The sequence below is a fragment of the Chrysemys picta genome, chromosome 22 (assembly GCF_011386835.1).
Source record: "Chrysemys picta bellii isolate R12L10 chromosome 22, ASM1138683v2, whole genome shotgun sequence".
NCBI classification, from domain to species: domain Eukaryota; kingdom Metazoa; phylum Chordata; order Testudines; family Emydidae; genus Chrysemys; species Chrysemys picta.
Window position 1 is genome coordinate 1,959,106 of NC_088812.1, and position 25,785 is coordinate 1,984,890.

The 25,785-nt window shown below is 62.6% G+C and overlaps 1 protein-coding gene across 3 annotated transcripts; it reads right to left on the bottom strand.

Moving 5' to 3' along the window:
- Positions 1-4,993: 4,993 nt before the first annotated feature.
- On the bottom strand, positions 4,994-25,687 carry KANK2 (KN motif and ankyrin repeat domains 2). 3 transcript variants are annotated; one of them, XM_065575709.1, is made up of 11 exons: positions 25,537-25,686; positions 20,434-20,549; positions 18,280-19,725; positions 15,092-15,191; positions 13,507-13,719; positions 12,949-13,036; positions 8,613-8,829; positions 8,231-8,373; positions 7,532-7,732; positions 7,119-7,217; positions 4,994-6,421 (listed from the first exon to the last, which is right to left on the bottom strand). In XM_065575709.1, the coding sequence occupies exons 2-11, from the start codon at positions 20,468-20,470 to the stop codon at positions 6,359-6,361; spliced, it is 2,607 nt and encodes an 868-aa protein (XP_065431781.1). In that variant the 5' UTR covers positions 20,471-20,549; positions 25,537-25,686; the 3' UTR covers positions 4,994-6,358. The 3 variants fall into 3 exon arrangements, with proteins under 3 accessions (XP_065431781.1, XP_065431780.1, XP_065431782.1); XM_065575708.1 differs by having other exon boundaries at positions 8,613-8,832; XM_065575710.1 differs by lacking the exon at positions 7,119-7,217 and having other exon boundaries at positions 8,613-8,832; positions 25,537-25,687.
- Between the last annotated feature and the right edge of the window lie 98 nt (positions 25,688-25,785).

A 25,785-nucleotide genomic window follows, 5' to 3' on the forward strand; every position in this document is an offset into this window, starting at 1 on the left:
AATCGCAGGAAGCCAGGGGTGCAGGGCCCTGAGTTCCCCAATACTCCGTGACAACTGGTGGCAGCGGTGGGATCTACTGCACCCCGTGGACGGCGCTTCCTGCAGTAAGTGACTGGGGAGCAGTAAAACGAAGGGGGATTGACGGGGACCAGGCCTGCTGAAGAGTGGGAGAGAGACGGTTATTACCCCTGGGAGTGTGTGATCAGCGAGAAGGACTTTTGCAGTAACAGGGTCCCCCGGGGGGATCGCAGCGAGTGGTCCCAGGGGCGGAGGAGTCTGCAGCTCGACCCTGGCAGAGAGGTGGTGACCTCGAGAAGGGCTGGCACACTAGGGGTCCCCCTGGGAACTGTGGGGAGCTGTGAGCAAACAGGCCGGTGAGTGGCCAGCAGGAAGATGTATGCCAAGCGGCTTAAGAGCGACCTGGTGGAGCTGTGCAAGCAGAGGCGGCTGCGCATTGGGAGGCTCACCAAAGAACAGCTCATTGCCCAGCTGGAGGCGGAAGATCGAGCGAATGAACTGATCCCTGTGTCTCAGGGAAGCAGCCTGGCAAATGCAGTGCAGGCACCAGTGTCTGTCCCAGCTGGGAGTGGTCAGCCGGCTGCTGAGGGCTTCCCGAGACCCCTCCTTCCTATGCCTAGGGGAAGGGTGGGGAGGAGCCCAGCAAATACCGAAGGCGCCGTGACCCCCCCGGCCAGCAGGGGATCCCCCCGGCGAAGCCCGCCGGCCAGCAGAGGATCCTCCCGGCGAAGTTCGGCATCCGTGGAGCGGAATTGGCTGGAATGGGAGAAAGAGCTAAAACTGAGAGAGCTGGAGGATCGTGAACAACAGAGACAGCATGAACGGGAGGAGAAAGAGAGACAGCGTCAGCGTGAACGGGAGGAGAAAGAGAGACAGAGACAGCATGAACGGAAGGAGAATGAGAGACAGAGACAGCATGAAGAGAGACAGAGACAGGAGAATGAGAGACAGCGTCAGCCTGACCTGGAACTGGCGAGATTGAAGGGCAGCGAACCCCCGGCTGCGGTGAGTGAGGGGGGACCCAGGACTGCACGGAGCTTTGATAAGTGCATCATGGCCCCATACAAGGAGGGGGAGGACATGGATGACTTCCTGGAGGCCTTTGAGACGGCTTGCGAGCTGCACCGGGTTGATCCCGCGGACAGACTCCGGGTCCTTACCCCCTTACTGGACCCCAAATCCGTGGCATTGTACCGCCAACTGGGAGAGGCAGAGAAAGGGGACTACGAACTATTCAAAAGGGCCCTGCTACGAGAGTTTGGGCTGACTCCTGAGATGTACCGGGAGAGGTTCCGGAGTCAAGATAAAACCCCTGAGATCTCATATCTGCAACTAGCCGTCCGCATGGAAAGATACGCCAGCAAGTGGGCTGGTGGGGCCCAGACGAAGGAGGACCTGATTAAACTGCTGGTACTGGAGCAACTGTATGAGCGGTGCCCATCCGACCTGAGGCTGTGGTTGGTGGACAGAAAGCCAGAGAACCCGCGACATGCCGGGCAGCTGGCTGATGAGTTTGTAAAGAGCCGGTCAGGGGGTGGCAGGGAGGAGCCCCAAAGGAACAGGCCCGCCGCGATGCAGAGAGAGAGTCACCCTGGGACCTCCCAAAGGGGGAATATGGGGAATCCCCTCCCACGGGGAATGCCCAGCGTCAGGGACAACTGACCGGCTCGAGGGGACCCACGGGACCTGAGCTGCTATTACTGCGGCCGAAGAGGCCACGTTCGGGCCCAGTGCCCCAAGCTCAAGGACAGACTGAGCAGACCGAACCCGCACCGGGTTAACTTGGTAGAGGCCCAGACGGACGAGGGGCAGGCTTCTCACGCAAGAGGGGCTGGCAGCTTATCAACGGCTCAAGAGAGAGAAGGGCCCCAGGCCAGCTTCTCTGGGGGGCCAGATGCTCCGGATTCAAAGTTCTCCGTTTACAGGGTTGGCGCGGGGCTGTCCCTGCGGAGCGAGTGCCTTGTTCCCCTGGAGGTGGATGGGAAGAAAGTTTATGGATACTGGGACACGGGCACAGAGGTGACACTGGCCCGGCCCGAGGTGGTGGCCCCAGATCGGGTGGTGCCCAACACCTTCCTGACCCTGACCGGGGTGGGCGGGACCCCATTCAAGGTTCCCGTAGCGAGGGTACACCTGAAATGGGGGGCCAAGGAGGGCCCCAAGGACGTGGGAGTGCACCACCATTTGGCCACTGAGGTGTTGATGGGCGGGGACCTAGAGGACTGGCCAAGCAGCCCCCAGACCGCCTTAGTTGTGACCCGCAGTCAGAGCCGGCGAGGGGCACTGCGCCCTGGCCTCGGGGGGGGTGCCTTGCCTGAGGCGCAGGACCCTAACCTGGTGGGGAGGGAACGCCCAGGGACACGGCTCAGGGAGGCTGCAGCTTCGGACCCAGCGGGCGAGAAAGAGCAGGTGGCCATCCCTGTCCCAGCTGCTGAGTTCCAGGCCGAGTTACAGAGAGATCCCTCCTTGCGGAAGATAAGGGACCTGGCCGACCTCAATGCGGTACAGACCATGGGACGAGGTGGCCGGAAAAGGTTCCTGTGGGAGAAGGGGTTCCTGTACCGAGAATGGGCTCCCCCAGGGAAAATGGAGTCAGGGGGGATCAGGAGGCAGCTGGTGGTACCCCAGAAGTATCGCCGCCAGCTGCTGTGCCGGGCCCATGACATTCCTCTCTCAGGGCACCAGGGAACCTGGCGTACCCAGCAGAGGCTGCTACGGAGCTTTTACTGGCCTGGGGTCTTTGTTACTGTCCGACAGTACTGCCGATCCTGTGACCCCTGTCAGAGGGGGAGGAAGGCCTGGGACAAGGGGAAAACAGCTTTAGGACCCTTGCCCAGCATAAAGGATCCTTTCCGGAGGGTGGCCAAGGTTAAAAGGGCGGCTCTGAACCAAGAGAGCCCAAAGCACAGACCCCCAGACTGGAGCGCTGGGAGAAGACCACAGCCCAGTTGGAACCCCAGGGGTATTGGGGTGGGAAAAGGGCACAGGCCGCAAAAACCTTCCCACATGCGAACTGCGAGTGCCATCAAGCACCCCGACCTAAGGGAGGGGCGTGAAACTGGAGGGGCCTGGTGTAATTTTCACCAAGGAATGGAAGGGATGCGGGGGCATCCATGGGAACGGGGGTAGGTTCGAACTTCCCCGGGTCACTGGCTAAAGTGACCCTGCTCAGTTCGGTCTCGAAGGGGGGAGAGATGTGACGAACTGGGTCTGTTCTTACTGGGGTGTGTGAATGCTGACAGGGGAGTGGGGCTGGGATAGTCTGCATTGGAGGATGGGATCTGCCCGAGGGCGCATACCTGAGTGTGTAACATGAGAACCCAGGAAGGGGTTGAAGGCCAGGTGACTCCTGAGCCCGGGAAACTGAACAAAGGCTGTGGGAGGGGTCGCTGAAGGCAGAGTGCTGGAAGCGAGCTGGAGAGATGGCTGGGAGACAGAGATGGCTCTGACACCCCCCCCCCCCCCGAAGGGGGGTGGGCTGGAATGCCCTGGGACCCCAAGCTGGACTTAACTGAGGGGGTCCTGTTGTCTGTGCCTGCAAGACCTGTCTTGGACTGTATTCCTGTCATCCAAATAAACCTTCTGCTTTACTGGCTGGCTGAGAGTCATGGTGAATCGCAGGAAGCCGGGGGTGCAGGGCCCTGAGTTCCCCAATACTCCGTGACAAGGGGCACTTGGGGGGGGGAAGAGCTGGAGGGGGGGGGGAATCAGGAGAACTGGGGGGTGGGTGGGAAGGAGACCAAGGCCGGAGCCTGCCACGTTTCTGCCTGGGGCACGCCTGGCTCAGGCCGGGCCTGGTGAACACCCGGCGCCTGCGTGTGGACAGCGGCTGCCGGGCCCAGGCGTTAGCAGCTGCTGAGGGCTTGTGCCGGCGTGACCCACCCGGGACTTTGCCAGCACAGCGAGGGCGGGCGCTGGGGCTTTTCCGGCCCAGGCTGGGCTGGGCATGGAGCCGGGCACCAGCCGCTCTGCCTGGACCAGGGAAACGTGCCCTCCTGAGCCCAAAGGCCAGTGCGTGCTGTACGGGCTGCAGTCCCCGGGGCGGGGCGGGGTGGGGGGGATAGAGCCGCACTGTATTAGCGCCACACGGACCAGCCCGACGAGCACCGACTTTATTTCAACCTGGGCAGCCGCTGGCCAGTAGGGGGCGTCTGGCACCTTCCTCTGCAGCAGCTGGTGGCTGGTGGAGGCCAGATACCGGGTTAGATGGGCCCCTGGAGCCTGGCCATTCCTTTGCTGTGACGGGCCATGCAGGGGTTTTGAGACGAGAGCTTAAAAGCCGAGTGTTGGCTGGACACTAACGCGCCCCAGGTGAGGCTGCGATTTCACGGCTGGACGGCCCCGTTAATATTAGTTGTATTACGGTAGCAATTAGAGAGAGAGAGAGACTGAGATTGCCCACACACAGCGTGCGGGGCACTGCCCAGACCCCGGCCGAGACCGGGGCCCCGTCGCGCCAGGCACTGCCCAGACCCCAGTCAAGATCAGGGCACCGTCGCGCCAGGCGCTGCCCAGACCCCAGTCAAGACTGGGGCCCCGTCGCGCCAGGCGCTGCCCAGACCCCAACCAAGACTGGGGCCCCGTCGCGCCAGGCGCTGCCCAGACCCCAGTCAAGATCAGGGCACCGTCGTGCCAGGCGCTGCCCAGACCCCAACCAAGACTGGGGCCCCGTCGCGCCAGGCGCTGCCCAGACCCCAACCAAGACTGGGGCCCCGTCGCGCCGGATGCTGCCCAGACCCCAATCGAGACTGGGGACCCATCGCACCAGGCGCTGCATTGACCCACTATGAGACAGTCCTTGCCCTAAAGAGCTTACGGTCTAACTAGACAAAGGTAGGGAGGGGAAACTGAGGCACGGAGGGAAAAGTGGCTCACCCTAGGTCACCCAGCAGGACAGGAGCAGAACCGGGACCAGACCTGCCGCACGCCCCAGCCCTGTCACTGCCCTGATGTTTAACAGACCAGCAGCAGCGCATCGTTTTTCCAATAGCTTTATTTTTAACAGGTTACAAATGGGATGAAGGTAATACTGACATCAGCGAATACACCTCTTGGTATGTGCGACTAAACAGCCCCCCCAGGTATAAACCAAGTGCTGAGCTCACCGGCCCCCGCCCCCGGATACTGCCCCAGTGTGCGGGGGGAGGGGAATTATACAATGTTCATAAACATGGCTGGTGGGGGGGGTCAGACAGCAAACAGAAACTAAAAAAACAGACAGATTTGTACCGCGGCTTTGACCCAAGCCCCAAATGTTGGGGGGGGGGGAATAAGACATCACCCTAAAAGCCCAACTAGATCCGCTTTCCACGCCGGCTGGCTGCGTCCACCTAGGCCCTAAATAACTTCGAGCGTTCGGGGTTTTCTTGGCGTATATTAATATATAGATTTGATATAAAAATAGGAATGTTTCCTTTGCTATTTGTTGCTTTTTAAAAGCGATTGCCACACACTTCGGTTCCAACGTCTTTCCCGTCCTTTGGCCGGCGAGAAAGGCCTTTTTGGAGAAGGTTGGTACTAAAAAAACGTTTTGTTATTGCAATTAAAAGCTATATAGAGACAGGTAGATACATAGAGAGAGGAGGTGCTGCCCCCTACTGGCCAGGTAGGGTAATTAATCCATGCAAATTTACCAGGCTGGCATTTTTAGGAAAGTTTTTTTAAAAAATCTGCTCCCTTTAAAATCGATTCCAGCTGCTTCCATCATAGAAATAACACTGAGTAGAGCGAGCTTTTCTAAGTGTGAAAAAATCCAGAGGGGAAACTGAGGCACGGAGCGACAGACTGTGACTTGTCCAAGGTCACACGCACAGGAGGAGTCTGGGTCTGTCACCTGAAGATGGACGGAGTACCCACAATGCACCAAAGAGCCCCCCCCATCTCCAGCCCAATGGGGGGACGGGAGGGGAGCTCCCGGCTGACGTGGAAGAATGGTCCCCGATGGGAATCCGGTGTCTGCCGGAGGCAGGCCGGGGTGATGCAGCTGCTGCTGGAGTGGAGCCTATCAAACCAGCCGTGGCAGGGCCCATGGGACCAAAGCCAGTGGAGACTTAGAAAACGCAGCTGCCAGATTTTCGCCGCCGAGCTTGTCTCTGGCTTCCTTCGTTTCGTGTCCTTGCTGACCCCCGACATCCATCCCAACGCCCACCAGCAAGCAGCAGCCGCCCCCCAGCTCCGGCTGGGACAGAGGCTCCAGTGGCTTGGCTCGGACCGCAGGAGGGACGAGTTTCAGTGCTTGGGGTGGACGGCGTTCCCTCGCGACCCACCCCCTTCCTCCCCCCACATCTCAATCGGTGTCTTCGGGGGGCGGGAGGGGGGAACACGGCAGGTCCCTCCTCCGCTACTGAGCCTCGGGGGGCAGGACGGCTGCTGCGGTCTCGGCTTTCGGCTGCTTTGGGGTCCCCTGGAAAGAACATTTCGGCTTCAGTGTCGACCTGGCCTTGGCCCCGTCCACCCGCTCCCTGTCCCCATTTTACAGATGGGGAAACTGAGGCCTGGAGCGGGGACGGGACTTGCCACTGGTCATGCACAACAGATCCAGAATTCGGACCCAGGGTGTCCGCTCAGCTGTGCTCAGGGAGCCTCTCAGAGAGCCGGGGATAAACGCCCAGCCCAGGGGCCAGACAGCTCTAAGCTGCAGGTGTCTGTGTGTGCGACACGCCTCGGGCTGCTCCCCACAGACCCCCTGGGTACTGCCTGCCCCCCCCCCCAAGACACTGTCCCCCCCACCCCCCTCCCTGGAGGTTCCATCTCCCAGGGGGCCCCAGGCTCTGAGCTGCCCCACCCGCTCCCGCCTGGCGGTGACCCCTGCAGCCGTGCCGAGGGGCTGCCGGCCCCCAGCTCTGCCTGGCCTGCTCGCTGCCCCATCCCCGGGGCTCCCTCTGTCGGGGCAGCGCTGCCCCACGGCTCCCCCCTGCTACAGCCACTAGGGGCTGGGGGAGCCGGCGGAGGGCACTGAAAAACAGGACCCAAGCCCGGGAAAGCTGGACACGGCCCTTGGCATGGCCCTGCTCCATCTGCGTCAGTGTGTGGGGGGGTGTTCCACGCCCCGGGCCAGGCTCTGTCTGCACCCGGGGGGCTCTGGCGCACCCGTCACTTACCGGGGAGGGCGGCTTGGCGAAGTTCAGGTGGGCGTACAACATGACGGCGATGTCGTTCTGCCCGGCCTCCAGTGCGATGGACAGGGCCGTGCTGCCGTCCTGCCAGAGGGGATGGGGTTAGGGGCGGCCAGCGGGGACTGGATCGCCCGGGGCAGGGGCTCCCCGATGCACTTGTCCCCTCTGGCTGCCCCAAAGCAACGAGCACCCCGCTGGCCCGGCCCGAGGGGGCTCCTGCCCGTCGGGGAATGGATACGCAGTGGGCTGATGCATATAGGCCAATATGGAAATCAGGACATCGCCTTGTTTGCATAAGCGCCCCCCACCCCCCTCCAGAGTATCTGCAAAACTGGGTCTCCCCCCGCCCCCAGCTCGAGGGCCCCCCTTTAAGCTCCCCAGGCCGGCGTGGCACTCACGTGGTCGGCCAGGCCCACGTGGCAGGCGGGCGTGGCCAGCAGCAGGCGGGCGATCTCGGCGTGCCCGTGTTCGCAGGCACACATCAGGGCCGTCGAGCCGTCGGCGTCCTGCAGGTTCACGTCGGCCGCGCAGGCCAGCAGAGCCCGCACCATGTCCTGCCGCCCGTGGCTTACGGCCAGCATCAGGGCCGTCTGCCCGGCCTGCAGGGAACCGGGGTCAGCGGAGCCGGGGCGCGGTTGTGGGCTTGATTCGTGGGGGCAGGTGGAAAGGGGAAACTCAGTGGGAGGGGAGAGATCCATGGGGCAGGGCTGGGGGAGAATCTCAGGAGAGATCTATAGGGGGGAGGAGTCCACAGGGGACAGGAGGGGTGGAGGGGTGTCTGTGGGGGGAGGGGTTGAGGGAGGAGTCCGTAGGGAAGGTGGGTGGGGCGGGGGCCGTGTGGGGCGGAAGGGGTTGCACCCAGGCTAGTTCAGCCCCCACCCCGGCCGTTCACCAGGGCGCCCATCGCGGCCAGGAAACGGCTCCTAGCCACAAGCCAGTGCAGGGACCCCAGCCCCCCGTGCTCCCAGCCAGTCCCCAGCCCCTCGTGCTCCCAGCCAGCCCCCCCGGCCAGTCCCCAGCCCCCCCGCGCTCCCAGCCAGCCCCCTGCACTCCCAGCCAGATCCCCCCCACTGCTCCCGGCCTGCCCCCGCCCACACCTGGCTGGCTTTGGCGTTGACGTCCCCCAGCTGCAGCAGCTGCCGGATGATGGCCATGTCGTCGTCGGAGCGGGTGGCGGCCAGCGCCGTCAGCATGATGGCCGTGTAGCCCGCTTTGTTCTGCTTGTCCACGTTGCACAGGCCTGGGGAGGGAAACAGAGTCAGTAGAGGGGAGACCCCCCCGGGCTGGAATAGAACCCAGGAGTCCGGGCTCCAACCCGCCCCCCCCCCCCCGCTCTAATCACTAGCCCCCACAACCCGTCCCCCCCGGCTGGAATAGAACCCAGAAGTCCGGGCTTCAAACCCCCCCCCCCCCCCCGCTCTAACCACTAGCCCCCACAACCCACCCCCCAGGCTGGACCTCCCCGCCGTGGCCCCTCACCGGTCTCCAGGAGGCGCTGTACCACGGGGAAGTTGGAGTGCGAGACCGTGTAGTGCAGCGCCGTGTTCCCGTTCCCATCCGCCATGTTGAGGACGAACTCCAGCAGCTGGGGCGAGAGGGCGCGGTACGCGGCCAGGTGCCCCCCCACGGCCTCGGGGGCAGCCTCCCTGTGGCAGGACAGCTGCAGCCAGTCCTGCAGCACCAGGGTGTAGGCGGCCTTCTGAGGGGAGACGGGGAGAGGGGTGTTGCCTGCGGCCTTTGGGAGGAAGTGACATGGCCCCTGCTCCAACCACTAGACCCCCCTCCCCCTCCCAGAGCTGGGGCTAGAACCCAGGAGTCCTGGCTCCCGGCCCCTCCTGCTCTAATCACTAGAACCCACTCCCCTCCCAGAGCCAGGACAGAACCCAGGAGTCCTGGTGTGACGTTGCACTCCATATGTTTATGGAAATATGCTAATAAGTGTGACTATAATGTAACTGGAATATGCCTTAGGCAAAAGGTCTCTTGTAAGGTATCATTACAAAGCTGTGCATCTCTCTCCCTTAATGTTATAGAGGGTGGACAATTTCTGAGTTTACCCTGTATCAGCTTTATACAGAGTAAAACGGATTGATTTGGGGTTTGGATCCCACTGGGAGCTGGAGACAGGTGACCTGCTGAGTAGTTTTCAGTTAAGTCTGCAGCTTAGGGGGTTCAGACCTGGGTCAGTGTTGCAGCAGGCTAGCATGTCTGGCTCAACGAGGCAGGGTTCTGAAGTCCCAAGCAGACAAAGAAAACGGGCTCAGAGGTAGTTTTAGCACGTGAGGTGACAGTCCTAACGAACCCGTCACAGTGGCGTAGTCGGCAGGATCTGTGCACAGCTGATTGCTTGGAGACACTGGTAGCGATTTTAAGTGAACTTTAAGTGTGGTGGCCGGAGAACAGACCAAGTGGTTACTGGTTTGTTGTTTTCTGTGTGTTTATTTCGGGGGAGGGAAATAAGCACAAGAAAGCAGGAAAGTGACTCCCCGGGAGGCAGCTACAAATCTAGAGCTGGCCAGACTGGAAGTGGAAGAGAAGCCAAAGGACCACGAGTTTCAAATGTGGCCGGCAGAAATGAGGCTCAAAGCAGCAGGTGCGGCCAGGGAAACCATGGAGGCCCGGACACAGTCTCAAACTGAAGCCCAGAAAGCTGCTCACAAAAGAGCCCTGGAGTTAAAAAACCAAGAAATTGAGGCCCAGAAAGCTGCCCAGGAGGAGACGGAAAGAGAGAGGCGGTGAGCCCTGGAGTGAAAAGACAGAGAAATACAGGCCCAAATTGAGACCCAGAAGCATGAACTGGCTGTAATGGAGTGGAAGAGACAAAACCCTTCAGCGGCTGGGTCCATTTCCCCAGAAATCCCCAAATGGGAACGATTATGTCCGCAGTATGATGAATCCAGTGATATTGCCGAATATTTCATCACCTTTGAGAGACTGTGCACTCTCCATGCGGTTCCTGAAGATCAAAAAATGACCACTTTGGTTGCAAAATTGACTGGCAGAGCTCTGGCCATATTCAATAAGATGCCTATTGATGATGCTTCAAACTATGGTAAATGTAAGGAACTGGTTTTGAAACAGTTCCAGATTACACCTGAAACCTACAGGGTTAAAATTCAGGAGTTTTACAAGGGGATCTGGATTAAGTAATGTGGCCTATGTAAATGTAATAAGGGATTTGGTGGACAAGTGGGTGAGGAGGAAAGGCATTACAAGCTTGGAAGAAAGGTGTGATTTGCTTACTCAGGAACAGTTCCTGAATATGTGCAGTGATGATGTAAAACAGTATTTGTGGGAGGAAAGGGTGGATGCAGTGGGTGAATTAGCCGGGTTTTCAGACTCATACGAGCAGTCACAAGCTACAATTAAACATAAACCACTGGCAGAGGGGTACAGGGTCGGAGGAAAGCAGAATCACCGTTTTACCCCTGGGAAAAAGGAGGCTGGGTGGTCACCTCCCCATTCTCCGATTACTTGTCCCAAGTCTCCTGTCCAAACAGAGGAGCCCAGAGGTGCTCTCATTGTAAGTCCACTGAGCACCTGAGGAATAAATGTCCTTGGCTGAGTGGCCTACATTGCTGTGTGGAAGGGGAAACTGAGGCACCTGCCTCATGGCATTGGTGGCTAAATGCCAAGACACCTACGCTTTAACAGATATTGCTGTTAGCAATACTACACCCCATCCTGTTTTCAGGCACCTGCGGACCTGAAACCCAGAACTTTGCAAGAACACCTATGAATGACATCATAGGGTTTAAAGGTACTGGGAGGGTGTGTCACCAGAGACGACCAGGGATTTTACATGAACTGCCTTCACCATGGACAGTGTCCAAGATTCCGGCAGTAAGTTCAGGAGGAGGGTATGACGTCGCACTACATATGTTTATGGAAATATGCTAATGAGTGTGAATATGATGTAACTGGAATATGCTTCGTGCAAAAAGTCTCTTGTATGGTATCATACAAAGATAATAATCTACTGAGGGTGGTCATCCTATTTGTATGAATGTATCATTCTTGTATCTAAACTAGGAATATGAAGTATAACTCTGAGGTCCTATTGTGATTATGCAAAGTGTGGGCCATTAATGGTGGCTTGGAATCTTGATGGCTCCCGTTAACCAGGATAATTGACACTAGATGGCTCTGTTTACCTGCAAGCCTCCACTGCATACGTGCAGGCCAGTCCTGGAAGAATGGAGGGGGGGGGGGCTGACAGGACATGTGACCATGTCATCTGGTTCTGGAATCCATCTTTAACCTGGTGCTTTTCCATTTAGAAGGAGGGGTGGGGAGCCAGAGAGAGAAAAGATTCCCGCCTTGTGCCAAAGCTATAAAAGGGAGTGGAACAAAGGGGGCTGGAGTCATGAGAAATCTTCTAGTTACCACCTGAGCTGGAACTAACAAGGACTGTACCAGGGGAAAGGATTGGGCCCTGACTAGGAAGACGTCTACTTTGTGAAAGAAGCTTATTGGAACATCTCTGAGGGTGAGATTTACCTGTATTTAGTTTCTTAATGTATCAGGCTTAGACTTGCGTGTTTTGTTTTATTTTGCTTGGTGACTTACTTTGTTCTGTCTATTATTACTTGGAACCACTTAAATCCTACTTTTTATACTTAATAAAATCACTTTTGTTTATTAATTAACCCAGAGTAAGTGATTAATACTGGGGGAGCAAACAGCTGTGCATCTCTCTCTATCAGTGTTATGGAGGGTGGACAGTTGATGAGTTTACCCTGTATAAGCTTTATACCGAGTAAAACGGATTTATTTGGGGTTTGGACCCCATTGGGAGCTGGGTGCTGGAGACAGGAGCACTTGCTGAGCTGTTTTCAGTTAAGTCTGCAGCTTTGGGGGGTCAGACCTGGGTCAGTGTTGCAGCAGGCTGGCGTGTCTGGCTCAACAAGGCAGGGTACTGGAGTCCCAAGCTGGCAGGGAAAATGGGCTCAGAGGTAGTCTCAGCACATCAGGTGACAGTCCCAAGGGGGTCTCTGTGACTGACCCCGTCACTCCTGGCTCCCAGACCCCCCGCTCTGCCCCAGGACAACGGGGCCCTGGGGTCTTTACCCTCTAACCCTAGTACAATGAATTAACGGGAGCAAATCTTTGCCTGGCACCTGGTTTTGCTCTGTTTACATCCCCCCACCCTGTTTCGCTCAGCTGACATGAACGAGGCGCCTCATTTCACTTTGAGGCCACGTCAGTTTCGTCTCTGCTTCGCTGGCAGAATCCTGCCGGGGAATTTCCCGGTTGTTTGAGCCCCTCTGCGGACCCTTCGCCGGGCTTCGCGTTGTATAACTCCTGGCCCTTCCCGGGGTGCTCCCTGCAGCTAGCCAAGAGGGCAGTGCGAAGGGAGGCAGCGTGGCCTCAGGCGCCCGGGGATCTCCTCCCAGCTCTGCCCCAGGCCCCCTGGGTGAGCTGGGGCAGGTCATGTCCCCTCCCCGTGCCTCAGTTTCTCAGCTGACGAACCTGTGACCTGCTTTGCAAAGGGACCTGAGCTCTAGGGATTATTCTTATTAATTCCTCTGCGTCCATTAAACCACCTGCGGGGCAGGAAGCCGGGCCGTGGCGGGGTGTGTTCTGGGCTCGCTGAGGCAAGCCCTGTGCCAGCAGAAAGCAGCGAGAACCCAGGAGTCCTGACACCACCCACAGCCTGCACCAGGATGGTTCACTGTTTCCCTCCTCCCCCCGGTGGCTACTCTGTGAACAGCAGTTGGTCTAGAGCCTGCAGCTCAGGCAGCAAGAGCCTGGGCTGTCACACCCTGAGGTCCCAGGTTCTAGACCCGCGCACGGGCCCCGTATCGCTCCGTACCATCTCCTTGTCCATGAGCATGTCCGGGCTCTCCAGGTACTTCTGCAGGGTTTCACAGGCTGCTAACAGCTCCGGGCTGAGTCCTGTCCTGCAACGAGAGGGGGAGCAGGGGGCTAGTGGGGTCTTCCCCATTGGGGGGGGGGGAATCCTGAAGCCCTGCAGAGGTGGCTGGTCACTGAAAGTGGCACCCAAGGGGTTAGGTCGGGTCTAACGGGCAGCAGGGCCAGGGCAAGGCGACCGGAGGTGAGAGGGTGCAGGACAGACAGAAGCCAAGGGGCCAGTCGCTCAGGGCATGATCCCGGCTCAAGCTGCAGCCCTGAGAGCCCAGCCTGGGCCTGGGGTAGTCTCGGCTGGGCGGGGGCAGAGCCCAACCAGGTGCCGAAGATGTTAGCCCAGCTGGGATCCAGACAATTCCCTGGCACAACATTCCCCTCCCACAGCTGGGAGAGAACCCCGGAGTCCTGGCTCCCTGGTCTAACCCCTGCACCCCCACCCCCCCTGCTCTAGCCACTAGACCCCACTCCCCTTGCACGAAGGCGCAGACCCCTGTAGAGTTACCCAGTGCCGCTCCCTGGTGCCGCTCTGGGGGGTTCCCCTGCCGTCGCCGTGTCGCTTTCCGCAGGGACTCTCTGGGGAGCCGTCGCCGGGGGCCTGGGGGTCTCCGTCTGCCCCGCAGGGGGCCCCTCGCTGGCCTCATGGTACTCGCTCTCCGTGCTCTCATTGTCGGAGGAGTTCTCGGCCGTGCTGGAGCCCGAGGAGGTGGACTCGTACCTGAGGTGGGGAGCGGGCTCAGAGCTGGCAGGGCAGCACCAGAGCTCGCGCCCCTCCCAGAACCCAGGAGTCCTGGCTCCCACCCCCCCTGCTCTAACCACTAGACCCCACTCCCCACCACAGCTGGCAAATAGAACCCCGGAGTCCTAACGCCCAGCCCCCCCTGCTCTAACCATTAGACCCCTGTGACGGTATTGACATGAACTGTGACCGTATAGATCATTGTTGCAACCACTGTTATATATTTGCAGCAAGTATCATACAAAGGTTGTCGTGTGAGGTGTCTATACAGAGGTTATGATTTGCTGGTTATGACGATGCTGTGTGTGTGTGTGTGTGTGTGTCATTTGTGCAGTTTATTGGCTCTGTACTTGTATCTCAATGTGTTTGATTCTACGTAGCCTCAGTGAAGCATCTGGTCGGCTTCTTGAGACAGGACAATTCTCAGGAAGTGCCCAGTCAAGAAACACTTAACAGACGGACGATGGACTTTGGGAGACACCAATCCTCATCTGAGCTTTCCTGGGAACCTTCAAACTAACATGGAAACAAAGGGCTGCTGTGATTTTCCACAGTGAGAATGGAGGGGTCCTTCCACCTGGCAGAGAATATAAAAGGCCCTGGAAACCCCTCCATTTTGTCTTCAATCCTGCTTCTGACCTCTGGAGGGACTTTGCTGCAAACTGAAGCTCTGAACAAAGGACTGAATGACCCATCCCAGCTGGGGATGTTCCAGAGACTTGATTTAAATCTGCAGTTTATGCTATCACTGCTACAAGCCTGAACCCAGAACTTTGCCATCACTGTATGTAATTGATTCCATGTAACCAATTCTAACTCTCATCTCTATCTTTTTCCTTTTATGAATAAACCTTTAGATTTTAGATTCTAAAGGATTGGCAACAGCGTGATTGGTGGGTAAGATCTGACATATATCGACCTGGGTCTGGGGCTTGGTCCTTTGGGATCAGGAGAACCTTTTTCCTTTTATTGGGGTCTTGGTTTTCATAACCATTCGTCCCCATAACGAGTGGCACTGGTGGGAATACTGGGAAACTGGAGTGTCTGAGGGAATTGCTGGTGTGATTTGTGGTTAGCCAGTGGGGTGAGACCGAAGTCCTCTTAGTCTGGCTGGTTTGGTGCCTTAGAAGTGGAGAAACCCCAGCTGGGGCTGTAACTGCCCGACTCTCAGCAATTTGTCCTGAATTGATACTCTCAGAAGTGTCCCACCAAAGGCAGCATCGTTACATCCCCATTTCCTGAAACGCAAATAGAACCCAGGCGTCCTGGCCACCAGCCCCCTCTCCTCCTGCTCTGATCCCCTACACGACATGGCCACCTGGGGCGGGGGCAGCTCCGCAGTTCCCCTTACCCGCCGTTGATGCCCACAAACTGGAGACTTTTCTTGCCCACCAGCTCCGGGGCCTCCTCCTGCCTCTTCGTGCCAGATCTGACGCCCCCCTGAGCCGAGGCTGCGGGGAGACGAGCAGAGAGGCCAGGATCAGAGACCGGCCCGGGCCCCCCATTCCTGAAGCCCCTTGGCTGCCCCTAAAGTCCCTGGCCCACCACACCCCTCAGCTGGGTCCCCCGCCTCACTCGGGCACGGTGCAGCCGGCTGAGCCGGGATGAGGTCCGGGGCCACTGGGGCCTCTGGCTTCTGGGGGGTTCTGGTGAGAGGGGGACGAAGGGGGCAGGGTTACAGACACAGACCCATGCCTGGGTGGCACCGCTGACCCTGGGCTAGCCGGCGGGGGAGGGGAGATGCTAGGTTGCCAGCTGGGCCCGGCCCGATACAACCGGGGCCTGGCAAGGCCTGTGACGGGTGCCCGGCGGGCCGGGGGATGGTGGAGTGTGGGGGAGGGGTTGGTTGGGAAATGGGATCAGAGATCCCCCCGCCACCCCTTAGCAGCAGTCCTTGCATCCATGGGCCCAGTGCCCCCCCAGCAGGTCCCGTTCCACCCTCCAGCCTGCCCCATGTGGGGCAATCTGGGGTGGGGCTGGGTGACACAAGGAGCATGGCTAACGAGCATGGCTAACGAGCACGGCTCATGGTAACTGCTAATCAAATCTCAGGATCCAGCCTCAGCTCCAGCGTCGGCAACCCAGAGCCCCCTCCAAGCCCCCAGAGGAGCCGGGAGAGGGACCCAGGGGTCCGGGCTCCCAGGCCCTGTAGCCGGGAGGGGGACTCAGGGGTCCGGGCTCCCAGGCCCTGTAGCCGGGAGGGGGACTCAGGGGTCCGGGCTCCCAAGCCATGAAGCTACAATCCCGGCTAGGGCTGGGAAGGGACCCAGGTGTCCTGCGCTGCACTCGCTGTCTTGTGTGGTTTCCCAGCCCTGCACAACCCTTGCCCCCCCGGTCCCTCCCAGGCCTTCCCCCCAGCCACCCCCCATGTCCCCTTTCAGCTCTGAGGCTTAGGCCAGCCGCCCCCCACGTCCAGGGGGTCCCCCTCACAACTCCGCTTGTGAGACCTGAGATCCCTCAGTCATCACAAAGGGGCCTGATTCTCAGTGACTCTTGCCCAGCTTCCCTGCCCTCCCACCCGGGTGGGAGTGTCCCTCCAAGGTCGCTGCTTCCTGGCGTAGGGGGACGGGTGGGGGGCATGGCCAGAGCACACGGCATTGTGGGTATTCTCCGCTTGGCCGTGCATGAGGTAGAGCAGCCCCAAGGCTGCTGGAAGTGACACCGGCTCTGGACAAGCCAGTGGGGAGGGGACGGAGCTAAGGAGACTCAGACACCACCCCCCAAGGACCGGCCGGACATTTGTGGAGAGAGCCGGGGCCCCAGGAAACAAGCCTGGAGCCACCCCAGAGTCACGGGCAACGGGACTAGCGGGCAAGTGGGTTTGTCCGTCTGGCCGCTGGGAAAGGACTGAAAAGAACCAGAACTCCTGGATTCCCAGCCCCCTTTGATCTCCCCAGGGAGGAGCTGGTTAAAGTCTGTCTCGCCTGCTCTAAGCAGCTGGCCCAACCATCCTCTCCAAACAACCCCCGCGATTTCGGCCAGGCGGGAGACAGGGGACAGCCAGCGGTGTCCCCCCGTGATTTCGGCCAGGCGGGAGACGGGGGACGGCCAGCGGTGTCCCCCCGTGATTTCGGCCAGGCGGGAGACAGGGGACGGCCAGCGGTGTCCCCCCGTGATTTCGGACAGGCGGGAGATGGGGGACGGCCAGCAGTGTCCCCCCGCGATTTCGGACAGGCGGGGAATGGCCAGCGGTGTCCCCACAGGATTTTGGACAGGCAGGAGACGGGGGACGGCCAGCGATGTTCCCCCCACTGACCCCCAACTTGGTAAGGCAACTCCCATCTTTTCATGTGCTCTGTCTTTATACCTCCCTACTGTCTTTTCCACTCCATGCATCCGAAGAAGTGGGTTTTAGCCCACGAAAGCTCATACCCAGATACATTTGTTAGTCCCTGAGAAAAATCGACCCTTCCAAATCTGGTTCTAATCGATGGACCTACGAACTCAGGGCACGTGTTCCCTGCAAAACCCAGCTGAGTTCTTCCCCTTAACTCGAGAAAAGATCCTAGTGAAGCCCCCACAAATCAGACGGTTCCGATGAATTTGGAGGTCCCGCTAAACCCCAGACGCCCTTATGATTTTGACCTTGATCTGCTAACTCGTGTTCGAATCCTACCCGCCTCTCACTCGCCTGAGCGGACACCAGTTAGCCTGCACCTCGTAGCTGGGCTGTGTAGACGTGCCCCGTAGCTGGGCTTTCAAACCAATCTAGATTGGGCTGGTTGGACGAGTGCAGATCTCACCAGAACCCAGCCCATTCGGATCACCTGGCGCCAAAGGCCGTGTGTGGATGCTCCGATGCCGGTTTGAGCCGGGTTTATTTCGGCTTAGGGCAGGCAAAGAAGAGTGGCCGAACACAGAATTTTGCTACAATCCAGCTGAAAACCGGGCACAGCTTCCTTGTGGAGACTGGCCAGGGGCAGCTTTGGGGGTTCATGGGGCCAGGGGCTGCCAGGGTGGCTGCAGGGGCGGTGAGTGAGCCCACTCAGCGCCTGCCCCACAGTGGTGCCACCCGTCCCGTGACGGAGGGGCAGCCAGACCGAACCCGAGCAGCACAGGGACCCTACATCCGCTTGGCAGCACTGCTCTGTCGCTCGGCCACCCCGCCGGGCTGGGATTAGGGGGGTGGGGACGGTGCCCCCATTGAATCTGGACGCCCCTGGGACAGGCTGGCCTAGCAGGCTGGGGAACGGGACACGGGGCCTTTCCCCTCTGGGGGGGCTGGATGGGGGGAGCCTGGCTCAGGGGGTGGGGAACGGGACATGGGGCCTTTCCCCTCTGGGGAGGCTGGATGGGGGGTCCCTGGTTCAGGGGGGTGGGGAACGGGACACGGGGTCTTTCCCCTCTGGGGGGTACTGGATAGGTGGGGGGGATGGGCTGGCTCGGCGCAGGTGAACGGGACACGGGGCCTTTCCCCTCTAGCTCTGCCCCCGAGAAATCCCCACCCCAGCACTGACCAGGGGGGCAGGGAGCCCCTAGCCAGACAGGGGAGGAAGGACACAGGGCGCCCCCGCCCCCGATGCCTGCGCTGGGTCGTACCTGGGGAGGCTCCACCGCCCAGGCCCGTCTCCTCCCCGCCGGGTTCGGCCGCGATGCTGATCTTCTTGACGCCGTGGATGGGGGCGGCGTGGGGCGCAGCGGCGTGGATGGGGAAGGCCGTTTCCACCACCACGGCCTGGGGCGGCTCCCCCAGTGTCAGGGCCCGCAGGCTGGCGTAGGGCTCCTTGCTCTCCAAGCTCTGCGCCCGCTGCGGCCGGTGGGCCACGCCCATGGCCATGCTGGCGGCGATCTCCGGCTCCCGCTGCACCTGGACCACCTTGACCGTGTCCGCCTTGACGGGCACCTCCTGCTGCTGCCAGCCGGGGCGTCCCTCCGCCCGCCGCGGCCCCGCGGCCCCCTCCTGCCCGGCCGTGCCCGGCACCGCCAGCTTCTGCTGGGCCCCCTGCAGCTCCCGGAGAGCCTTCTGCAGCTGCTTCTCCAGCACGGCCACCTTGGCCGACAGGGCCAGCGCGGCCTGGCGCTGCCCCTCCGGTGCCAGCTCCTCCTCGCTCACTCCCACCCCCACGCTCCGCCTGTCCCCCGGCTCCGACGTCCCCACCCCCACCGACCTCCGCTCTGCCGCCGGCGGGGGGCTCAGGGGGGCCGAGCCCTCCGTGCCGCCCCCCGAATCCGGCCTCCGGCTCCCCCCCAGCGGCGAGGTGACCCCCGCCCCGCCTCCGCCCCCTTCCTCCTCCGGGATCTCGATGTAGAGCTCACCCCTGCCTTTGCCCTTCCCAAACCCGCCCGGGTGGCCCAAGAACTTCTGGCTCTTTAACTGGACGCTGAGCTGCCGCTTCTCCTCCTGGAGCACCGAGATCTTCACCTGCAGCACCGGGATGATCTTCACCTGCTCCTCCAGCTGCCGTAACTTCTTCAGCGCCACGGCCATCTGCTCCCGCACGTGCTGCAGGTGCCCGGGGCTGGGGGACACGGGCGTGGACAGCCCCGAGCTCAGCGGGGTGAACCCAGCCTGCGAGCCGTTCAGCCTGCCCGGGGGCTGCCCGCCCACCAGGGAGCTGGTGGAGCCCGAGACGCTGCTGTGGAGGCTGCCCAAGCCCCCCGGCCCGGCCCGGTCACCCGCCTGGTCCTCCAGCTTCTTGCGGGCATCCAGCAGGGTCTTCTCCACGCGGGCGTTGAAGGCGCCCGTCCCGCACTGGGGGTAGAAGCCGGGGGCGCAGTAGGAGTAGGAGGAGTGGCGGCTGTCCAGGCTGGCGTTGGAGCAGAGCGACTCGGTGGACGTCCACCAGGAGCCGGCGCCGCGGGGCAGGGAGCCGTAGCGGGGCCGCCGGTGCACCGGGACCCGCCGGATGGTGTTGCCTTTCTCGATGTCGTCCACGTACTTCAGGAAGTCCAGGTCGAGGCGGTAGCCGTACGGCGTCTCCACCGAGTAGGGCAGGGGCGGCTCCTGGGCCCCGAAGGTGGCGGGGGAGGTCGGGGTGGGCTTCCCTGCAAGCGGGGGAAGGGCAGGGGTCAATGGGGGGCACTGGGACCGCACAGGCGTTAGCTGACTCCCCCACCCCGCGCTCATCCCCATTTGCAGAGAGAGAAACTGAGCCACGAGAAAGTTACCCCCAAGTTCATGTAGGGACTAGACCCCCAGAGTCCTGGTACCCAGCCCCCACTTCACCAACCCACTCCCCTCCCCGAGCTGGGGATAGAACCCAGGAGTCCTGGCACCCAGCCCCCATTTCACCAACCCACTCCCCTCCCCGAGCTGGGGGTAGAACCCAGGAGTCCTGGCACCCAGCCCCACACACACATTAACCACTAGGCCCCACTCCCCTCCCCACCCTGAGGTGGGAACAGAACCCAGGAACACAGTTAGGCCCATGGGATCTGGGTTTATCCAGCGCCTTGCACCCTGGAGGAAGGCAAAGGTCCTTAGTTTTCTATCTATAGGTGCCCAGGCAGCTTCCTTATCACATGGGTAGAGTGCAGCCACCTGTGGGGTGGGGCACAGCAGCTGTTTATACAGCGCTGAAATGCACCCGCCTCTGGGGTGGAGCGCAGCTGCTGACAACACCCCACAGCACGGCTGCACCGGACAGGAAGTGAGGCTGCTGTATTCTACCGAAACCACATTCAGAGCAGACTTTGGGCCTGACTCCTGGTTTCACACCTGAGCTCTGCAAAGCCCTGACCACAAGCACTCACCGGGGAAGCTGGACTCCATGTGCAGCACCTGCGCCATCCCGGCCCGTGTCCGAGCCTCAGCCCGTCACCGAAATCCCGGGGAGCTCTTAGCAAGCGGGACGACGCAGTCCCACGACCTGCAACGAGAGGCAGCGACGCAGCTGGGAACATGGCCGGGGGAGGAGACAGACCAGGGGGCCCATCTAGCTTCAGCCCCCCCCATCCCCGAGGGGTCTGGCTGGCCCAAGAGACCTGCGTCAAACCGCTACACGCCCACTCCCCTCCCCTCCCAGGGCGGGGGAGAGAACCCAGGCGTCCTGGCTCCCAGCCCCCTGCTCTAACCCACCAGCCTCCATTCCCCTCCCAGGGCCGGGGAGAAAACCCAGGTGTCCTGGCTCCCAGCCCCCCTTCTCCAACCACACGACCCCACTCCCCTCCCAGGGCCAGGGAGAGAACCCAGGATTCCTGGCTCCCAGCCTCCCCCACTCTAACCACCAGCCCCCACACCCCTCCCAGAGCCGGGGAGAGAACCCAGGAGTCCTGGCTCCCAGCCCCCCTCCCCCAATCCCAGTTTGCTTGAAGCCTGACTCTCCAAGCCCCCCTGGCTCTCGCCCTCCCGGTGACCCAGCGCCCAGACCGCCCCCCCCAGCACTTTCCCATCTGCTGCGTCTGGTTTCCTGGCCCCACTAGGCTGGGCAGGGCGCCAGCAGCATGGATCCTGCCCTCCCCCATCCGCTCGCTGGGGGGTCTTACGGGGCATCCCCTCCCCAGCCTGCTGAACCAGCCACGGGGGCGGGGACGTGGCCTCCTGCTGACCCACAGCGTCCCCCGCCCGGCGCCTCCTGATCGCCCCGCCGTGGCTGAGGGGGGGCTACACGGGCTGAGACTCAACCAACTCGTTCCACTCCTGCCCCCAAGAGCCGTGGGCCGGGGCATGCTGGGACGGAGAGGGACAGGAGGGCCCTTCCCTACTCCATCCACGCCTGGATCCCAGAGCAGGGTCCCCCCCCTACCCAGTGTGGAGCCCGGGACCCTCCACCAGCCTCCACACCCCTCCCAGAGCCAGGGAGAGAACCCAGGAGTCCTGGCTCCCACCCCCACCCGCTCTAACCACTGGACCCCACACGCCAGCCGGGCATTAACGTGAGCTGCTTGGCCTGGCTGCTCAGCTGGGGCCCGCTGGGGGTCCGGCCCCCCTGGCACCGTCACGCCAAGGGCATTTCTGCAAAGGAGACGGGCAGAGAACCAGGGCTGGGAGCCAGGGAGCCACAGGGATTTTCCAGCCCCCTGGCCAGGCTGAGCCCCTAGCGGGGTCATTCCCAGTGCCAGGCCTCCGGAAAGTCTGATGCCGGGCAGGAGAGGGGGCTGGGAACTGGGCCAAGACAGCGTCTCGCTGCGGGGGGAAGCAGCCCCCTGGGGTCAGTCCAGCCTCCCTGGCAGGGGCTGGATCCCTCTGCCGGGCACGTCGATGCCTGGCCGCGGGACAGGAGCAGGGCTTGGGGAGGAGGTGGTGGCTGGGGGACGGCGCTCCTTTCCCAGAGCCGGGGCTGGAACCCAGGAGTCCTGGCTTCCAGCCCCTCCCCCCGGCTCTAACCACTAGACTCCACTCCCCTCCCAGAGCTGGAGAAAGAACCCAGGAGTCCTGGCTTCCAGCCCCCCTGCTCTAACCACCAGACCCCACTCCTCTCCCAGAGCTGGGGAGAGAACCCAGGAGTCCTGGCTCCCAGCCCCTCCCCCTGGCTCTAACCACTAGACCCCACTCCCCTCCTAAAGCTGGGGAGAGAACCCAGGAGTCCTGCGTGATCCCTACAGATCTGGTGCCAAGGGGCTGGGGCTGGTGGTGGTTACCCCAGAGCACGGGGCTCCGATGCTGTGTTAATTTCAGGGTGCACCCGCCCCCCCAGTGGTCCCTCCCAGGCCCACGCTCACCCGTGCCCCCCACGCACCTCGGCAAAGCCCCGAGCCGGGACACGAGCCGGAGAAGATCTGAGCCCGGGGGGGGGGGGAGACACGCGCCCCCTCCCGCCAGCCCCAGCTGGCAGTGCTGGACGGGGCTGTTCACGGCCCCCCACCCCCCGGGCAGCTGCTGCCCATTGATTTTTCCATGTCCCGCTGGGTCGATGGGCCTTTGCGCCCCCCCCCCCCCCCTGCGATGTCTCCGCAGCTGCCCTGGTGCTCTGGGACTGGCGCTGGGGGGGGGGATAACTGGGCCCCGAGCCCCCTGCTCAGCCCTGGGGGGGCACCATCCAATCTAACCCGCCCCACCCGCCCCCGGGCAGCCAACTAGGGAGCAACAAAATCAAGCAGAAGGGAAAATAGTTCATAGCCAAGGAGCAACCCCCCCCCCCAGTCGTTGCCATGGTGACCGGAGGTGGCATCACCTGCACGGAAGGGCGGGGGGGGTGTAAGGGGTGGGGGCCGTAAGGGGGGTAGGGGGTGCTGGGTCCTTTGGAAAATCTGGCCCTGTGCCCTGCCCCTCCTCCCCCCACACGCTCCCCTCCTTCCAGGCTGCTCTGCCCCGGCCCCGGCCCGACGCTGCCCCCCACGGCCCGAGGCCCCGGCCCCCCAGGCCCTAGTGCAGCGATAAGGCCCATGGGGACAGGAGGGACTCGGGCCCGCCCCCCCGGGGAAGAGCAGGGCCCAGCCCCGCCGGTCCCCCCCCAGCCCCAGCCTCCCCCGGGCCGGCAGCCCTGTGGGGGGGGCACAACTCCGTCTGGGCTGCGGCCGGGGGGTATCACTGGGGAGGGGGGGCGGCTCCGGAGCTAAAGCATCAGATGGAAAATAAAACAAACGGTTTAAAAATAGAAGCTGGGGGGGGGGGCTTTTGAGGCACAAACCCAGGAAGCAGCGTCTGGGTCTGGGAGCCGGGGGGAGGGGGGGAGCCCTGGCCCCCCCGCTCTGCTGGGGCCCCTCACTCCCGACCCGCAGCCCCTGCTACCCCAGCCCTGGAAGTGGAAACCCAAGTCTCTCTCCCAGCCCCAGGCCCAGCCCCGGCCCGGCCCGGGCCCCTTTGGTGACTGATCTGAGACACAAGCTGGGGTTTATAACCCAGCTGGAGGGTGTGGGAGGAAGCTGGAGAAATGGGGGGAAAGAAGTGGGGGGGATGGGGAGGGTCTGTGTGAGCCGGGGGCAGGGCAGAGGCTGGGGGAGCAGACAGGGCAGTGAAGGTGAAGGGCAGAGTGAGGTGGGGGGTGGGCAGTGGGGGGAGCACAGGGGTGGGAGGATGGATGGGGAAGCATGAGGGTGGGGGAGGGGAATGGGCGATGGGGGGACCGCAGCAGGCGAGGGGAGAGCATGGGAGTGGGGGATGGAGGGGTGGGTGGGGGATGGGTGGGGGAGGGTAGCATAGGGGGGAGGGTAGCACAGGAAGCGAGGGAGGGGTGGGGGGATGGGTAGTGGGGGCGCGCAGGGGCCAGGGAAGGGTAGCACAGGGGGGGTGGGGGAGAGGTGGGGGATGGGCAGTGGGGGGAGCACAGGCAGCGAGGTGGATGGGCAGGAGAGGGGGATGGGTAGTGGGGGAGCACAGGGGGTGGGGGAGGGTAGCACAGGGGGGCGGGGGAAGGGTGGAGCACAGGCAGCGGAGGGGCAGGGGAGGGGGATGGGCAGTGGGGGGGACTGCAGGGGGCCGGGGAGGGTAGCACAGGGGGTGGGGGATGGGCAGTGGGGGAGCACAGGCAGTTGGGGGGGTGGGAGCACAGGCACCGGGGGGCAGGAGAGGGGGATGGGCAGTGGGGGAGCACAGGCAGTGGGGGGGACAGGAGAGGGGGATGGGCAGCGGGGGGGGGAGGGAGCACAGGCAGCGGGGGGGGGTGAGGGATGGGCAGCGGGGGGGGGATGGGAGCACAGGCAGCGGGGGGGCAGGAGAGGGGGATGGGCAGTGGGGGGGAGCACAGGGGGTGGGGGAGGGTAGCACGGGGGATGAGGGATGGGCAGCGGGGGGGACAGGAGAGGGGGATGGGCAGTGGGGGGAGCACAGGGGGTGGGGGAGGGTAGCACGGGGGATGAGGGATGGGCAGCAGGGGGGGATGAGGGATGGGCAGCGGGGGGGAAGGGAGCACAGGCAGTGGAGGGGCAGGAGAGGGGGATGGGCAGTGGGGGAGCACAGGGGGTGGGGGAGGGTAGCACGGGGGATGAGGGATGGGCAGCGGGGGGGAAGGGAGCACAGGCAGTGGAGGGGCAGGGGAGGGGGATGGGCAGTGGGGGAGCACAGGCAGCGGGGGGGGGGGATGGGAGCACAGGCAGCGGGGGGGGGGGCGCACGCACAGCCCGGGTCCTTTCCGTATATGGCAGCAATTTGCTCTAAAAATAAACAGTTTTGCAGGCGGCGACGTGAGAATTTCCTGCCGCTCGGGCCAGGCCCAGCCCCCACCGACCCCCCCTCCAGCCGGGGGCACGGGGGCAATGAGGCAAAAGCAACTCGCGGCCCTTCCCCTAGGGGGCGCTGGCTCCCGTCCAGCCCCGGGGGAGGGGGTCAGGCCTGTGTGTGCCCTGTTGTGCGTCGAGCGTGGCAGGCCCTGTGGGGGGGGGCGTTACCCCCAGGGGCCCGGCTCCCCCAGCCCCTTTTGCCTGCCCCCCCCAGGGTGCTAGGCAGGGAGGCAACCGTGGGCCTTGCTCTGGGAACCGCTGGGACACAGTCCCCCCCGCCCCGGCAGGGTCCTGCCCCCCCCCGCTTCCCCCTGCCCTGCCCAGAGCGGGGCTCCCCTTCCCCCCGGCCAGCCCTTAGCAAAGCTGGGACTCCCCTGCCCTGCCCACCCGCTGCAGCCTCTTCTGGGGGGATGTTGGGGGAGGGGGCCTCAGGGGAGCCCCATGGGGGGGAAATGAACCAGGCCCGGCTGTGTCGAGGGCGTCATCTAACTGCCCATCCCCCCATGGGTCCCCCCATCCCTTCCCTCCCCGAGAGCCCCCATCCCCCCACAGCTGCCCCCAAAACCTCCCCCCACCCCCCAACTCCCGCCCCGCCAAGGGGAGCTGGGTTACATTGGGGCCAAGCCGGTGGGTCCCTGGCCTGTTGGGCAGCGCGGCTGGGCACCCCTCCCTGGGCACAGTCACCAGTGAGCCCCTCTGGTCCCGGGGGGCGATACGCTCCACCCCCCCAACCCCCCGCGGCCAGCGACCCGCTCTCACCCCAGCCAGCGGCACCTCCCGATGGCTCTGCCTGTGCCGGGGGAGACGGGACCCCAGCACCATGCTTCCCCCTGGCACGTCGCCCGCCCGAGCCGTCTCCACCTGCCCAGCGATGGGCGCTGCCCTGTGGAGCAAAAGGCACCGAGTGTCAGCCATTGAATGGAGGAGAACCCAGGAGTCCTGGATCCCAGCCCCCCTGCTCTAACCACCAGCCCCCACTCCCCTCCCATAGCCAGGGAGAGAACCCAG

Coding starts and splice junctions, on each gene's coding strand:
- KANK2 (XM_065575708.1), bottom strand. CDS start 20,470: ATGGCGCAGGTGCTGCACATGGAGTCCAGCTTCCCCG. Junction 13,720..15,091: donor TTTGTGGGCATCAACGGCGG/GTAAGGGGAACT, acceptor TCCCCACCTCAG/GTACGAGTCCACCTCCTCGG. Junction 8,374..8,612: donor ACAGCGCCTCCTGGAGACCG/GTGAGGGGCCAC, acceptor TTCCCTCCCCAG/GCCTGTGCAACGTGGACAAG.